Genomic DNA, 15,606 nt, shown 5'->3' on the forward strand with positions numbered 1-15,606 from the left:
TACAGACTGGTCACCAGGCAGTGGTGGCCCAGAATGGTCAGGGCCAGGATGGGGGAGGCTCGGGGTTTTGTGGGGGCCCAGAAACACCTCTTTGACTTGATGGTGGGGCATGTGTGTCAAGGCAAGCTTCCTGGAGGAGACACGCGAGCCAAAATGGAAAAGAGGAGGAAAGCAGATGAACATGGGAGAAAGTGTTCCAGGCGGAGGGAACAGCCCGCATGAAGACTTGGGGGCAAGACAGGAACACTCGTTTCCCCACTCCCTTTCAGAGGCCCTCCTCTGGCCCTGGCCTGGGCTGGGTGATGCTGAGGACACGGTGCGACCTCAGGAGACTCCTGATCCAGGAGGGAAGCGGTGCTAGAGGGTGGGCCCCTTGGACTCCAAGGCCACTCACTCGGCTTTCTCAGGCTCCGGTTCCGGCTCCGGCTCCGGCTCCGGTTCTGGAGGCAGCTCCTCTTCCTCTCCATCCACCTGGCAGCGGGGCAAGCATCAGGGTGGAGCCCCCACCCCAAGTGCCTCTCAGAGCTGATCTGCCTGTTCCTGCCGGTGTCCCTTCCCGGTCATGTCCCCTAGACAATCTACGTTTTACTCTCCTCCCATCAGAAGAGGGATTGAGTCTCATTTTCCAGAGGGGAAACTGAGGCTTAGAGAAGTGGGCCGCTTTGTCAAAGCACTGTGCAGAGTCAGCCTGACTCCAAGTGGAGCTCTGGTTCCCCAGGGCTTCCCATCCCCCTGACACTGCACCCCCATGGCGCTCCTGGCGGAGGGCCTGAGGATGTGGGCTACTTAAACCCTCACAACCGTCTGTCTCTGTCTGAGGGGCTTTCCCAGTGTCCCCGACCCTGTGCCGGGTTGTTCTAGTTCCTGGTCCCCGTTCCCCTCTAATTTGGCTTCTGGGTCTCTCCTCTCTCTAACTCCAGATATCTTTCTCTCTCCCAGAAATACTACTTGTTTCACTGCGAGCCTTTCTCCAAGTCTCCATCCGAGTCCACCTCTCCGTGTGCCTCTCTATCCCTTGTCTCTGCGTGCCTGTCTCTCAGGTTCTCTCTCCTCCGTCTCTGAGTCTCCCTCCCGGGCTCGCACTCCCTCTCAGCCCCGATGTCTCCAAACCACCCCCGCCCCCCGGGACCCCGCCGGCCTTCTCACCCCCAGCTTCCTCTTGATGATGGGGGAGCCCTCGGGCGTGGGAGGCTCCGCCGGCGTCGTGTCGCCCATGTCCCCGAGGCCGCCCGCCCCTTCGGGCCGGAAGGGGCCCCCCTCGGCCACGGCCACGGCCCCGTCGGCGCCTCCCGGGACCGCCTCGTGCGCCGCCGCCTCCTCGTCGCCCGCGCCCTCCGCCTCGTCGCCCGCGCCCTCGCCCGCGCCCTCGCCGTCCGCCTCGCCACCGGGCCCGGCTGGCTGCTCGCCGTGCACCTCGTCGCCCGTGGGGTCGGGCATGCCCGCCAGGAGCTCGGTCACCGTCACCTTCTTGGCGCCCTCCACGAGGCCGCCGCCGAAGAGCGAGCCCCAGAGCAGGCGCAGCGCGCCCGCCGCCGCCCCCGCGCCCGCGCCCGCCGCGCGCGCCACCGCCGCCCAGAGCAGCGCGCCCACCGCCGCCGCCGCCTCGCGCGCCGTGAGCCGCCGCAGCCGCCGCACGCGCCGCCGCAGGCTGCGGTAGCTGAGGCCGCGCAGCGCACGCGCAGCCGCCGCCGCCGCGCGCGCCGTCACGCCCGCCGCCGCCGGCCCCGCCGCGCCCTCGGGGCCCGCCGCGCCCTCCTCCGCGCCGTCCGCCGCCGCCGCCGCCGCCTCGGCCGCGCCGTCGTCCTCGTCCTCCTCGGGCTCGCCCTCGGGCTCGGAGATCTGCGCGGCGATCTGCATCTCGAAGATGGTGTCCTCGCAGAAGCTCACGAAGAGCTCCATCTTCTCGGACTCGCCGCCCTCGTTGACCACGTCGAAGATGAACTGGCGCTTGGACTCCTTCACCTGCGCGCGGGACGGGGCGCCGCGGGGTGAGCGCGGTGGGGGAGGGGGGGGGCGCGCAGCGAGCATTCCCCGCAGATGAACTCGTTTCATCCTCGCACACACTCCCGGACAGAGGGGCTCTTATCCGCATTTCGCAGATGAGGAGACGGGGGGCCTAGCGAGTCGCGTCCTGGGGGTGCCGCAGCCGAGAGGTGGCAGGCGACTCGAATTCCCCCACAGGCTGGCTCCAGAATCAGTGTTATCCGCTCCTTCGAGGGACGGAGCGTAGTGGTTGAGGGCCAGAGTTCCGCAGCCCGCCAGCCTGTCTGGGTTCCAGTCCTGATTCTGCCACCGAGTAGCTGGGCGATTTGGACGGAACTCTCTGGGCCTCAGTTTCCCTCTCTGTAATGGGGGGGGGATGGGGATCATCGTAGGACCTCAGTTACAGGGTTGGGGTGAGGATTCAATGAGTTCATAGATGCCGAAGGATTAGAACAGTGCCCGGTGCCTAATAAATGTCACATAGTGCTTCGTGTTATTATACGGCTGCAGAGCACTGGAGGCCCGCGGCCGCGGGCCTGGACTCTTGACCCGAAGGAGAAAGTGGGAATGGGAGGGGTGAGCAGGCAGAAGTGGGTGTTCGGAGGAGTGACACTAAGAGAAAGAGTGTGCACGTGGGCAGCACGTGAGAGGCAGGAGGTGGGGGTGGGGGGGAGGTGGGAGGAGCTCCCCACAGCGCGTACAGGAGTGCGAAGGGCCCGCGCTGAGCCGGGGCTTCCTGCGGACGCAGGGATGCGGCAGACATCCTGGGGCAAGGATGGTGCAACCACCTTCGTGCCAGATCGGAGGTGGTGGGGAGTATGCAGTCGTGTCCCAAGGGACACAGGCGACTGTGCAAAATGTCCAAGCGTCCTGTGGAGTACGCGAGGGGGCACCAGGGGTTAAGGGAGGAATCGCGTGGCAGTACGGGAGGCTGTGGGGAAGCATGCGACCACCTGGGGCCCCAGTGTGCACGTGGACGTGGGCACACAGGTCAGCCAGGCAAGGGCCCGGGGCCCAAACCGGAGGGTAGTGCCATTGTGGGAAGTATCAGTGCACGTGAGGCAGGCATGGGTGTGCAGGGGGGACCGGAGAGTCAGTGCAGTAAGGCCTGGAATGTGAGGACGGGGTTCAGTGTGGAACATGAGCCCAAGTGGGCTCCAGCCGGGTGTCAGACAGGAGGGGCCCAGTTTATGAGGAGGTGATGGGCGTGCAAGCCTCATGGGCTACAAGGAGGAGATGGGAAGGGGTGTGCAAGAGCATGTGGGAGGAACATGCAGGTGAGGAAAAAACGGGAAGTGTGACTGTAAGGGATGTGCAGTGTGTGTGAGCAGGAGGGCCACCAGGGCAACAGAGGCAGGGCTGGAGGCTGAGGGTGTGTGAGGACACGTGGGAATGGGGGAGGGAGAGAGAGAGAGAGAGAGAGAGAGAGGACAGGGAATGGGAGCTACATGCAAGCTAAGTGGGAGGTGGGCTGGAGGCCTGCCAGGGCCACGCGAGTGTACTCTTGGGGCAAGTGAGTGTGTAAGCCACATTCAGACAGTTGTAGGTGGGCACATGAGAGGCTGAGATGGGGCACATCAGGCCAAGGAGTAAGCCTGCCATCGGGGACACTCAGGGCTCTTGTGGGTGAGCCGGAGGGTGGTCGGAGTGTGCATGTGTGATCGTGGGCACGCCAGGGCCACAGAGAGGGCAGGCGGGGGTGAATATGTGAGGGGTGGGCAACCATATGGTGTGCCAGGACTTATTCTGGGGGCGAGCGTACGAGAGATGTGCACCCACGTGTGGACTCCAAATAAATGGACATCGTGTGACAGGACCTCAGAGAGCACATGGGGTGACTGGTGAGGGGCAGACCGGCATGACAGGGCATCCCAGAGCCCCCAGTGTGAGTGTGCAAAAGAGTGGGCACAGGTAGGCCAGGGCCGAGAGAAGGCACACCGGGGGCTGGTGGCAAGGTGAGCAAAGGGTGTATAACCACAGATAACCATAGCGTTCCAGTATGCGACAGTGTGGGTGTGGTTGCAACAGAACTGTAAGGACAAGCTAGAACTCCTGGGGTGAGCGTGCAGGTGGCAGGCACGGCGTTCAAGCCTGCGAGGGCACAGCGACGCTGCTGCATGTAGGAGGGGTGTACATCCGTGTGTGGGCTAAATCTACAAGAGGTGGGCAGGGGAGACCCGGGGTCGTGCAAGGGCACAGCAGGGCCCGTGAAGTGTGTACAAAAGGGTGGGCATGGGCTTGCATGAGCAGAGCAAGGGCCCTCAGGACCTGCACAGCGGATGTACAAAGCGGGTACACGCTTGTGGGGTCCCAGCGTGCGAGGAGCATGCGCCGAAGCCCGAGGAGGCAAGCATGCACGTGTGCAGGCCTGCCCACCTGAGGCATCTCCCACTGGGTGCGGTTGGTTTCCGAGATCTCGAAGTAGATACGCTCGATGCGGCGCGAGGCGCCCATGATCTCGATGCGGCCCAGGTAGGGCCGGAAGTACTCCAAGATGCTCTCCGCCAGCTCCAGGAAGTTGCGCAGGCGCGGGTCGTGGGGCACGTGCTCGGACAGGTTGGTCAGCAGCACCGCCACGTTGAAGCCGATGTCGCGGGCTGGCTCCTGGAAGCGGTTGGCGAACTCCTCACAGTTGATCATCTCGTTCTCATCCGCTTCGGAGCAGGAAAGCAGGAACTGGATTTCGGGACCCGTGAACTGCTTCTGGCTGTCCATAGCCTGGGAGTGGGCAGGGGTGAGCCGGGGGGTAGGTCAGAGGGGTGGCCTGGGGAGCCACAGTGTGGACTTTTCGTAAAGACAGAAGATTCCAGAATCGCAACCAGCACCCAGGGCTGAAACCCGGCAGTTTGGTACAGACCGGGCTGAACCAGCCATTCAAATACCGAAATCCTGCATTTCCGCAAAGCTGAGCCCCCATCCACTCCTTATTCAGAGATGGTAAGGTGTGAATTGACGAAACTCAGCTCTTGTGTAGTAATTGGTAAAGAAACGGTGCCCCAGGCTCTCCATGTGGCATCCTGGTTTGCCCTGCTGGCCTGCTGTCTACCCTCCCCACTTGATGGCACCTGTGGGCTACACCAGAGGCTCTCTGGGACCCTGTGGCTGCAGCTAGGTCTGTCCACTTGGGGTCAGGGAGCAGGAAAAGAATGGAGCTGCAGCATTTCCCTCCCTGGTTTCCTCCCTGTGCTGGCCGTGTGCCTCCTTCAAAAGTGAGCAGCCCTTGTAGGTAACTACTCTCTCCTCCAGGCCAGCCCCTTGAGGCTAGGGCCCGGCTAATACACGCCACCCCCACCCCAAACCTTCCCCAAGGCCCTTTTGTGCTGTCCTCACCCCTTTCTGGCAACTACAGGATGGACGGATGACACCGTGGAGGGCTCTGAATTTCAAATGGGAACAGTCATGTGCCCGTCACCCCAGAAGTGACAATTGGTCATGCTGACACGTTCTTCAAATTCTACATACTTAAGAGCTAAAACATTGCAGGTATGATTGGAGCCTTCCGCGCAATTTTGTTCCATTCCCCTCCCCCCACCCCACCCCCGCCTTCTCCCAAAGTAACCCCTATCCTGGAGTTGATGGATCCTTGCAAACATGTGTCAATACTTCTACTATCTATATCCTGGCGTTCTGTCACAAAAATACATAGTATCCAAGGGGCGTCTGGGTGGCTCAGTGGGTTAAGCGCCAACTTCCGCTCAGGTCACGATCTCACGGTTAGTGGGTTGGAGCCCCGCATCGCGCTCTGTGCGGACAGCTCAGAGCCTGGAGCCTGCTTCGGATTCTGTCTCCCTCTCTCTCTGCCCCTCCCCCACTTGTGTTCTGTTTCTGTCTGTCTCTCAAAAATAAATAAAATGTTACCAAAAATAAAAAATAAAAAAAATACATAGTATCCTGTGCACTTTTTTAATTTAAAAAATTGCTATTATAATCCTGTAATTTGAAACTTGCTTTTTTCACTCAACTGTATATTTTCAGGATCTATGAATGTTGATATATGGATCAAACAAATACATTTTTACTGCTGTGTGGTATTTTTTTTAAATAAATGTAACACTATATATTCTCCGGATGGTGGACATTTAGGCTGTTTCCAGATTTTTACTTTACAGACCCCACTTTCATTGAACATTCTTGTGCTTTGATCTCTTATGTCCTTTTTACAAGAGGTTCTCTGGGGCACTTTTTCAAATGTTTTGACTGCACCCACAGTAAGGATGCATTTTGCAGTGTGGCTCAAAAAAAGGGGGGTTCATGACACAATTCTGACTTTCACTATGCAACACTGCAGTGTTCTGTTTTATTTTTAAAGATGCTGGTCACGACTTAACTAAATGAATTTCATGCCCCACAGATGAATTGCAGCATGCAGTTTGAGAAATTCTGCTCTGGGGTATGAACAGAAGCGAAATTTTCTGGCTCTAAAAAGTGCTTTGTAGCCAAGAACTTTTGCAAAATGCTTTCTAAATGAGTAACACGCTTTGCAAATGATGAAGGGTTCTAGAAACCACAGAGCCTGGAGACATAATCACACAGGAACTCCTCACCACGTACCTTCGCCCCCCCCCACCTGCCTCCTCCCCTTATGATGCGGAGTGACACTGTCCCTCTTAAAACGCCCCCTCCCTGGGGGGGGGGTCTGGAATTTCATCCCCTCCATTCAGTCTTGGACTCTGCTCCTGTGATCTGTGGCTTTGTCCTCATCCATTTGAACGCTCCCCTTCTTTCAAAATACCTCTTTTCTCTGATTGTTATCAGTTTCCTATGCCGGAGTCCCCCTTTCTTCCAGACTTCTAAAGGTTGGGGGGCACCAGGCCTGGAATCTGCACCCCTTTCGTGAGATGTACACTCCCCACGGAGATATTATTGAGGCCCAGGGCTCTAAACACTATCCCACACCAATAACTGCCCAGTTTCCGTCTCAGCCCTAACTTCTCCCCAGAATCCAGACACTTACAGCTGAAGCCCTACCTGACATCTTTTTGTGGATCTCTACCCTAACCTGGAAATGGCCCAAACTGAACTCTTGATTTCAAAACCTCTCCTCCCACTGTCTTAGCCATTTCAGGAATAGCATCGCTACCCACCCAGCTGCTTAAGCTAAAAATCTTTGAGTCACCCTTCATTCCTCCTTTTTATCTCACCACCCACACCTGATTCATCAGCAAATCCGTCAGCTCTGCCTTCACAGATCTAGAGCCCACACACACTTGCCCCCTCCCCGTCCCCGCACTGGTTCTGTCCCCCATTGTCTCCCACTGGCCTCTCACAGCAACCTCTTCCCTGACCTCCCCGTTCCCCGTCAAGCCACTGTCTGTCCCCACACACAGCCAGGGGAAGCGGATAAACATCTAAGGACACGCTCCTCCCCGCTCAAAGCTGTCCCTTGACTCCATCTCGTTCACGTTAAAAGTCTGAGTCTCCCCTGCAGCCAACCAGGCCTTGCGTGGCTTGCTGCCTCCCACCCCTTCCCTGTTCCCCAGCAACAGCCCTCTCCGGTCACACCGGCCTCCTTGCCACCCCTCTGGTTCCCACCATGCCGCATTTACACTCCCTGTCCCTTTATCTAGATGTCACAACCTCCCCCACCTCCACACGGTACATTTCAGCTCTCAGCTTCAATGCTTTTTTTTCTGGAAAGGCCTCCCCCGATCACCCCGTTTACAGGGTTTACTCCACCCATGCTCTCCCACATGCCACCCCGCTCATTTCCTTCAGGCTTCAGATTATAACCCGGAATTATTTTGTTTATTTAGTTATTTTCATCTGCCCCTTCCCACTGGGCCATCTGCTCTGAGGGTGGGATCTCTGTCTGTTTTGCTTGTTGTTACACAGAGTAGATGCTCAGTACATATTTGTCAAGTGACCTTAGCCTCCTGGAAGCAGAGAAGAGTCTTTACCTTTTATAATTTTTGAAAATTCCAAAGTCCTTTTAAAAATCCTGAACTTGCTTATTATTATTTTTAATGTTTATTCACTTTTGAGAGAGAGAGAGAGAGAGAGAGAGAGAGACAGAGCGTGAGCAGGGGAGGGGCAGAGAGAAAGGGAGACACAGAATCCAAAGCAGGCTCCAGGCTCTGAGCTGTCAGCACAGAGCCCGACGTGGGGCTTGAACTCATGAACAGCGAGATCATGACCTGAGCTGGAGTCGGACACTTAACTGACTGAGCCACCTGGGCGCCCCTATTATTATCATTTCCTTTAATTTTTTAAATATTTATTTATTTTTGAGAGAGAGGGATGGAGCGTGAGCAGGGAAGGGGCAGAGAGGGAGAAAGACACAGAATCGGAAACAGGCTCCAGGCTCTGAGCTGTCAGCACAGAGCCCGATGCAGGGCTTGAACTCATAGATCGTGAGATCATGACCCGAGCTGAAGTCAGACGCTTAACCAACTGAACCACCCAGGCGCTCCACCCCTATTATTTTTTTGATGTTAATTTATTTATCGTGAGAGAGACTGAGAGAGCTCAACCAGGAAGGGGAGGGGCAGGAAATTCCAAGCAGGTTCTGTGCGAGGTCAGGACAGAGCCCCATGTGGGGCTCGAACTCACGAAACTGTGAGATCACGACTTGAAAAGTCAAGGGCTGGACACTCAACCGACTGAGCCACCCAGGTGCCCCTAAACCACAAAGAAACTGAAAAACATGTGAAATACAGAGGTTTGTAAAGTGCTTGGGAATCACATGATGCTTTGTGTTTAGGAAACATATTTCCTAAAATCTAAATGGTCAAACTCTTAGAGATGAGAATATTGTCATTTTGCAATCTCGCAAGCACTAATGTGTCTGCGTGTCGAACGTCAGGAGCTGCTGACCTCACCGAAGGAGAGATACCAGGAGGACGTGCCTCCTGAGAAGCGTATGGTGCCCCGCAGAGGATGTGCTGGCAAAGCAAACAAATACACCCAAACGTGAGTGTGATGGGCTTCTTTTTTTTTTTTTTTTTAAATATTTTTTTTTTAACGTTTATTTATTTTTGGGACAGAGAGAGACAGAGCATGAACGGGGGAGGGGTAGAGAGAGAGGGAGACACAGAATCGGAAACAGGCTCCAGGCTCCGAGCCATCAGCCCAGAGCCTGACGTGGGGCTCGAACTCACGGACCGCGAGATCGTGACCTGGCTGAAGTCGGACGCTTAACCGACTGCGCCACCCAGGCGCCCCTGTGATGGGCTTCTTGACCCAAGTCTCAGTTTACAGGAAACACAGGGGAAGGAGGAACATGTTACATGACACTACAAGGTAGCTTCAGCCAGATCAAAACTGTGGGAAACTCTACAAACGGGACAGGCACTTTGTAATGATAGCCAAGGGTCACGTGCATCTGCTGAGCCCTTGGATCACGGCCGGTGCAAACTGAGATGTGCCGAAAGCATAAAATACATACTAGACCTCAAAGACTCAGCATGAGAAAAGAGTATAAAATACTGGATAACTTTTTCTATTGACTACATGTTGAAATAATGTTTTGGATATACTAGGTTAAATAAAATATATTGTGGGGGCGTCTGGGTGGCTTCAGCTCAGGTCATGGTCTCACGGTTTGTGGGTTCGAGCCCCGTGTCAGGTTCTGTGCTGACGGCTCAGGGCCTGGCGCCTGCTTCAGATTCTGTGTCCCCCTTCCTCTCTCTCTGCTCCTCCCCCACTCACACTCTGTCTGTCTGTCTCTCTCTCTCTCAAAAATAATAAACATTAAAATTAAAAAATATATATGTTGTTGAAAATGACCTTATGAGTGTCTTTTTACTTTTTTAAAGCATGGGTACTCAAAAAATTTAAAATAGGCATGTTGCTCACATTGCGTTTCTATTGTGGGTGCTCCTCTAAAGGACCAAGAACCTGGGTCTCCAGCAGATCAACTACAAGGCGAAGGAAAAGTGCTGGAGAGCAGTAGATAAAAGGGGATGAGCCAGGAGCAATGGGTGGGCCTCGTTTGGATCTTGGTTCAGAAAATTTTTTAAATTGTGTGTGAAATTTATGAGATTGGGAAATGTGAACGTGGACTAGATATTTGATCATTTAAAAAAGAGTTGTGGATATTTTTTCTTTCTGTTTTCATTGTTTCCTTTTTGGTTCGGAGTTATAATGACATTGTGGTTTGTTATTGTAAAAGGAAAAGGAATTTTCCTTATGAGAGAAAAATGTTTTAAGCCCACATATTGTACAATTACATTTATATGAAGTGTCCTGAAGAGGCAAATCCATAGAGACAGGAAGTAGATTAGCAGTGGCCAGGCCCCTGGGTGGGGGAAATGGGAAGTGACCTAAAGGGTACAGGGTTTCTTGTTTGGGGTGATTAAAATGTTCTAAACTTAGATCGTAGCTATGGTTTGCACAATTCTGTGAGTATGCTAAAAAAAAAACAAAAACCCATTGAATTGTACATTTTCAATGGATGAACTTAGGAGACACATACAAAAATATTTTCAGACTAAAAAAAAAAAAAAAAGGAAAGGAAAACCTCAAAACAGTCCTGACCAAGAATAAATGAATAGCCTGAAATGTGTCTTCAGTCACCAGACGGGGCTTTCTAAACTGTAGGAGATGCTTTGGAATCTGCAAAGTACTTATCAACGAAGACACGCTTTGCCAACCGTGCTCCATCAACCACAAAGAACTTGGGAAACCAGAAAACGATGCTATATTTTAGATGACGGTGGCAGGCTTTGGAAAGGTGGGATGAGAACAGGATTGGGGGTGGGGGGGCCAAAGGTGACCTCAACCATAGTGGTATGTGCTTGTATTATCTATTTCATGAAAAATTAATAAAATATTTCAAATGACTTTCTACACGAAAAGCAAAAGTGTTCTGCACGGCCAAAACAATGATAATAACACCACGAGCAAAGTCCAAAGACAAATGACGAGCTGGGAGAAACAGGTGCAACTCCGACCGCTCACAAAGTTATAATCAGCCTGATAAGAGTTCTTAGAAATCAAGAAGAAAAACACCAACCTCCCAGTAGAAAAATAAGCCAAGGACATGGTCCGTTCACCGAACAAGCGACACAAAAGAAATAACATAAAAAGATGCTTAATTGCACCCATAACTGGAGGAATGTGAATTAAGACTGCACAGCAATATTGTTTTTCACCTATCAGATTGGCAAAAATCCAGATATTTGACGATGCGGTCTGGTGGCGAGCCTGTGGGGCAACAGGCACGCTCACATGCTGCTATTGAGAGGGAAAAATGGACGGCAAAAGTTCTCCAAATGACAAATGCATTTACTCTTTAACCCAGAAATCTTTGGAATATTCTTAGATACAACTGCACATAAAAAATGATGTATGTACAAGGGCAATTGCAGCCAGCATTGCTAGTGGTCCAAATGGAGCCTTCCTCGGCGCACTTACTCCCATCTGCTGGTTATCTGCAGTACAAATTTACAATATCTGGGCTATAAACTGTACCTTTGTACAGTGTACAACTCGCACAACTATCCATGGCAGCCCTGACTACAGCATGAGTTGTAAAAGCAAAAGACTAGGAACAAAGCAAGTGTCTGTCAACAAAGAATAATCAAATAAACTATAATATATACCTAAAGTGGAATACTTAGCACCTGTGAAAAGAGAATGAGGTCACTCTCTGATCTCCAGAATATATTAAGTGATATGGACCAATGCATGTAGTTCACTGACTGTTATGCAAGAAAAGAGGAGAATAACAAAATTGGAAAAGAACAACGCAAGCATGCAAAGGAAATGAATGCTACTCACGGCAGTGGGGAGGTGGGGGGAAGTGGGCTGAGAAAGCAGTGGGAGTGAGACGTCCCACTCCATACCTTGTTCCATTTTGCTTTTTAAGTCATGTGAACGTATTATTTATTCCAAAAAAAACCCAACGCACGTTTAAAGTTACGGATTGTAACTCTGTGAAACCGAGAGGATACTGAGTGGTAAGATGTGTACATCACATCAAATCTTGTTAACGTGGGAACCTCTGAACAGTCAAGAGGGATCTTTACCCGGTTCATTTTTTAAGTTCACCTTATAACTCAACGTTTGTACCCATTTACCAACCTCTCCCTGTTTCCTCCGCTCCCAAGCCCTTCACACCACTCCCTTTTCAAGCCTCTGCTTCTACGAATTCAATTCTTTTAAAAGATTCCACGCGTGAGTGATACCACGCACTTAGCATCATGCCCTCACAGTTCATCCGTGTTGTTGCGAATGATAGGCTTTCCTTCTTTTTAAAGGCAGAATAATACATAATAGCCACTGTATCAGTCACGTGCACAGGTAATTTCCATACCTTGGCTATTGTGAACGATGCTGTAACAAATATGGGAGCCCAGAAAGCTCTTCGAGATAATGGTTTAATAAAACCATTGGGATATACACCCAGTGGCGCTACTGGATCCTATGGTGGTTCTATTTTTATTTCCTCAGGATCCTCCACACTGTCTTCCTCAGTGACTGCACCAATTTACATCCTCACCAATGGTGCACGAGGGTTCCTTTTTCTCTGTATCTTTGTCCACACTTGCTCTCTCCTGTCTTTTTGGGACTGGTTCCTCTCTGAGGTGTAGCTCACTGTATGTGTGATTTGCACTTCCCTGACGATGAGTGACATCGAGCACTTTTTCACGTACCTGTTGGCCATTTGTATGTCTTCTTTTTTGTGTAAGTTTTATTTTTAGTTATTTTTCAATTAAAAAAATTATTTTAGAGAGTGAGAGTGGGAGAGAGGGGCAGAGAGAGAGAGAGAGAGAGGGAGAGAGAGAGAGAATCTGAAGCAGGCTCTATGCGCTCAGTGCAGAGCCCAATGTGGGGCTTGATCCCACGACCCCGGGATCGTGATCTGAGCCCAAAATCAAGAGTCAGAGGCTCAAACGACTGAGCCACCCAGGTGCCCCTGTATGTCTTCTGAAAAATGTCTCTTCAGGTCTTTTGCCCATTTTAAAATTAGGTTAAAATTGGTGACTTCAGCTCAGGTCGGGATCTCATGGTTCATGAGCTCGAGCCCCTCCCTTGGGCTCACTGCTGTCAGTACAGATCCCACCTCAGATCCTCTGCCCCCTCCCTCCCCCGCCACCGCTCATGCTCGCTCATTCTCAAAACGAAAAATAAAAACATTAAAATCAGTTTCTTTGTTTTGTTCTGTTTGCTATTGAGTTGTGGAAGTTCCTTGCCTGTTCTGGATATTCACCCCTCGTCATATATGTGTTTACAAATATTTTCTCTCTGTCCATAAATTGCCCTTTCGTTTGGTTGATGGTTTCCTTTTCTGAGAAGAATCATTACACGATTACGAATGATGTGTATTTGGCTCCTGCATGGTGCTCCTTGGTTCTCTCACTGACTGGGACTCTCTCCCTGGACCTGCGTCCTGAGAGTAGGGCTGGGACTTGCAGCCACGAGCTGGAACCCAGGTCACGTTCACTATTTGTTGGACTAGCTTAAGGGATGAATCTGTGCTCTGGAGACAGACTGCCCGAGTCCTAACCCCACTTTTTGTCCGTCGTGAGCTGTGTGACGCTGAGAGCACTCACTTCAGCTCCCTGTGCCTCAGTTTCCACTTCTGTGAATGAGGATAAAACAACACCAAACTAAACAGTCCTTACCACTTAGGGTCGCTGTAAGGACCGCATGAACTGACTCATTGGTACACATGACCCGGCCTAGAGTGAGAACGTGATAACTATCGGCTCCTCTTCTGGAAGGTGGAGGGCTCAGGAATGGCAACGATTAAGAGGCCGCGAGAGGTTGGCAGGGAGGGCGGGGGTCCCACGAGGGTGCGGAACGGATGCCCGGGGAAGCGGGCATCGCCGAGGGGAGGAAATGGCCAACCATGGCAGATGCCCGAAGATGACAGGGGGTGAAGAGGTCACTGGCCGTCTCGGCCAGGGTAGTTTCCGCAGAGTGACGGGGACCGCAGCTGGCAAGCCCTGAGTTGGGGAAGGGGTGGGAGGTGACGAAGGAGGGAGCGAAGGTAAGCGGCTCTTGGAAGGCCTGGCTGAGAAGGAGGAGAGACACGGGAGGCTCTCCGAGGGCACTGGGGGGCGGGGACACTTTATTTGTAACTTGGGAGACCCTGGACTTATTTAAATGCTTGTTGCATGGGCAACAACTGTTGCAACCTCTGGGTTAAACTAAGAAGCAGGAGTCTACACTGATATAAAAAATAAATAAATGGGGGTGTCTGGGTGACTCAGTCGGTTAAGCGTCCGACTCTTCGTTGCAGCTCGGGTCATGATCTCATGATTTGTGAGATGGAGCCCCTCATCAGGCTCCATGCTGACCATGCGGAACTTGCTTGAGATTCTTTCTCTCCCTCTCTCTCTGCCCCTCCCCTGCTCTCTCTCTCTTTCAAAATAAATACACTTAAAAAAAGAAATAAATGGGGCGCCTGGGTGGCGCAGTCGGTTAAGCGTCCGACTTCAGCCAGGTCACGATCTCACGGTCTGTGAGTTCGAGCCCCGCGTCAGGCTCTGGGCTGACGGCTCGGAGCCTGGAGCCTGTTTCCGATTCTGTGTCTCCCTCTCTCTCTGCCCCTCCCCCGTTCATGCTCTGTCTCTGTCCCAAAAATAAATAAAAACGTTGAAAACAAAAATTTAAAAAAAAAAAAGAAAGAAATGAACAAGGACAGAAAAATGGTACCTAATAAAGGTAAAGGGTGCGGTGAAATTAGAAAACAGGGCGCCTGGGTGGCTCAGTCGGTTAAGCGTCCGACTTCAGCTCAGATCATGATCTCGTGGCTTTTGGGTTCGAGCCCTGCATCAGGCTCTGTGCCGATAGCTCAGATCCTGGAGCCTGCTTTGCATTCTGCGTCTCCCTCTCTCTCTGCCCCTTCCCTGCTCTCTCTCTCTCTCAAAAATAAATAAACATTAAAAAAAAAGAAAGAAAGAAAAAGAAACCCAGCATCCATCAGCTTGAGGCAGAATCACCAATGGATGCTGACCCAGGAGGGTGAGCGGGATATTTGCATTGTCCCGAGGCACATCCTCAGCAGATACTAAAGGGAAGGACGGTACATTTGCAGGTGAACACCACCTGGACCAAGCGAGCCAAGCTACAGCCAACAGCGATAGGAAGAACCAACGTCACACGGCTCCCGATATGATGCACTGAGGACACATGACTTCTATGATATTCCTGCCAAAGATGTATAACCTGAATCGAGTCACGGGGAAAACCCAGACAAACCCACATTATAAAGCATTCTCTAAAACACTGGTCTCTGTTCTTCAAAAATATCAAGGTCATGAAAGACAGAGACACATCAAGGAAGGGTTCTGGATTGAAGGAGGTTAAAGAGACAGGATGTCTAAATGCAGTCCCGGATCGGGTCCTTAGCAGGGAGAATAATTTCTTCACCGAGTGAAAACTGAACTAAGATGTGTAGATAGCAGCATCATATCGATGCTAATTTCCTTGTTTTAATGTTTACTTATTTATTTTGAGAGAGAGAGAGAGCGGGGAAGGGCAGAGAGAGAGAGAGAGAGAGAGAGAGAGAGAGAGAGAATTCCAAGCAGGCTCCTCCCTATCAGCGCAGAGCCCGATGCAGGGCCCAAACTCACAAACTGTGAGATCATGACCTGAGCCGAAATCAAGAGTCGGATACTTAACCAAATGAGCCACCCAGGTGCCCCTCGGTGCTAATTTCTTGATTTGCCTAAT

General features: G+C 52.0%; 1 protein-coding gene across 1 annotated transcript in view; it reads right to left on the bottom strand.

Annotated features, from left to right (window-relative positions):
• Positions 1-15,606, bottom strand: part of RYR1 (ryanodine receptor 1) — a 119,062-nt gene that overhangs the window by 11,180 nt on the left and 92,276 nt on the right. Inside the window, exons 91-93 of the mRNA XM_047079117.1 lie at positions 4,360-4,701; positions 1,147-1,962; positions 395-471 (exon numbers count right to left, since the gene is read on the bottom strand). Of these exons, the coding sequence (XP_046935073.1) occupies positions 395-471; positions 1,147-1,962; positions 4,360-4,701 (1,235 nt within the window). The remainder of the gene's footprint in view (positions 1-394; positions 472-1,146; positions 1,963-4,359; positions 4,702-15,606) is intronic.

This window comes from Lynx rufus, unplaced genomic scaffold (assembly GCF_022079265.1).
Source record: "Lynx rufus isolate CCGP_SWC_20201006 ecotype Redwood Valley unplaced genomic scaffold, mLynRuf1.p SCAF_16, whole genome shotgun sequence".
NCBI classification, from domain to species: Eukaryota; Metazoa; Chordata; class Mammalia; order Carnivora; family Felidae; genus Lynx; species Lynx rufus.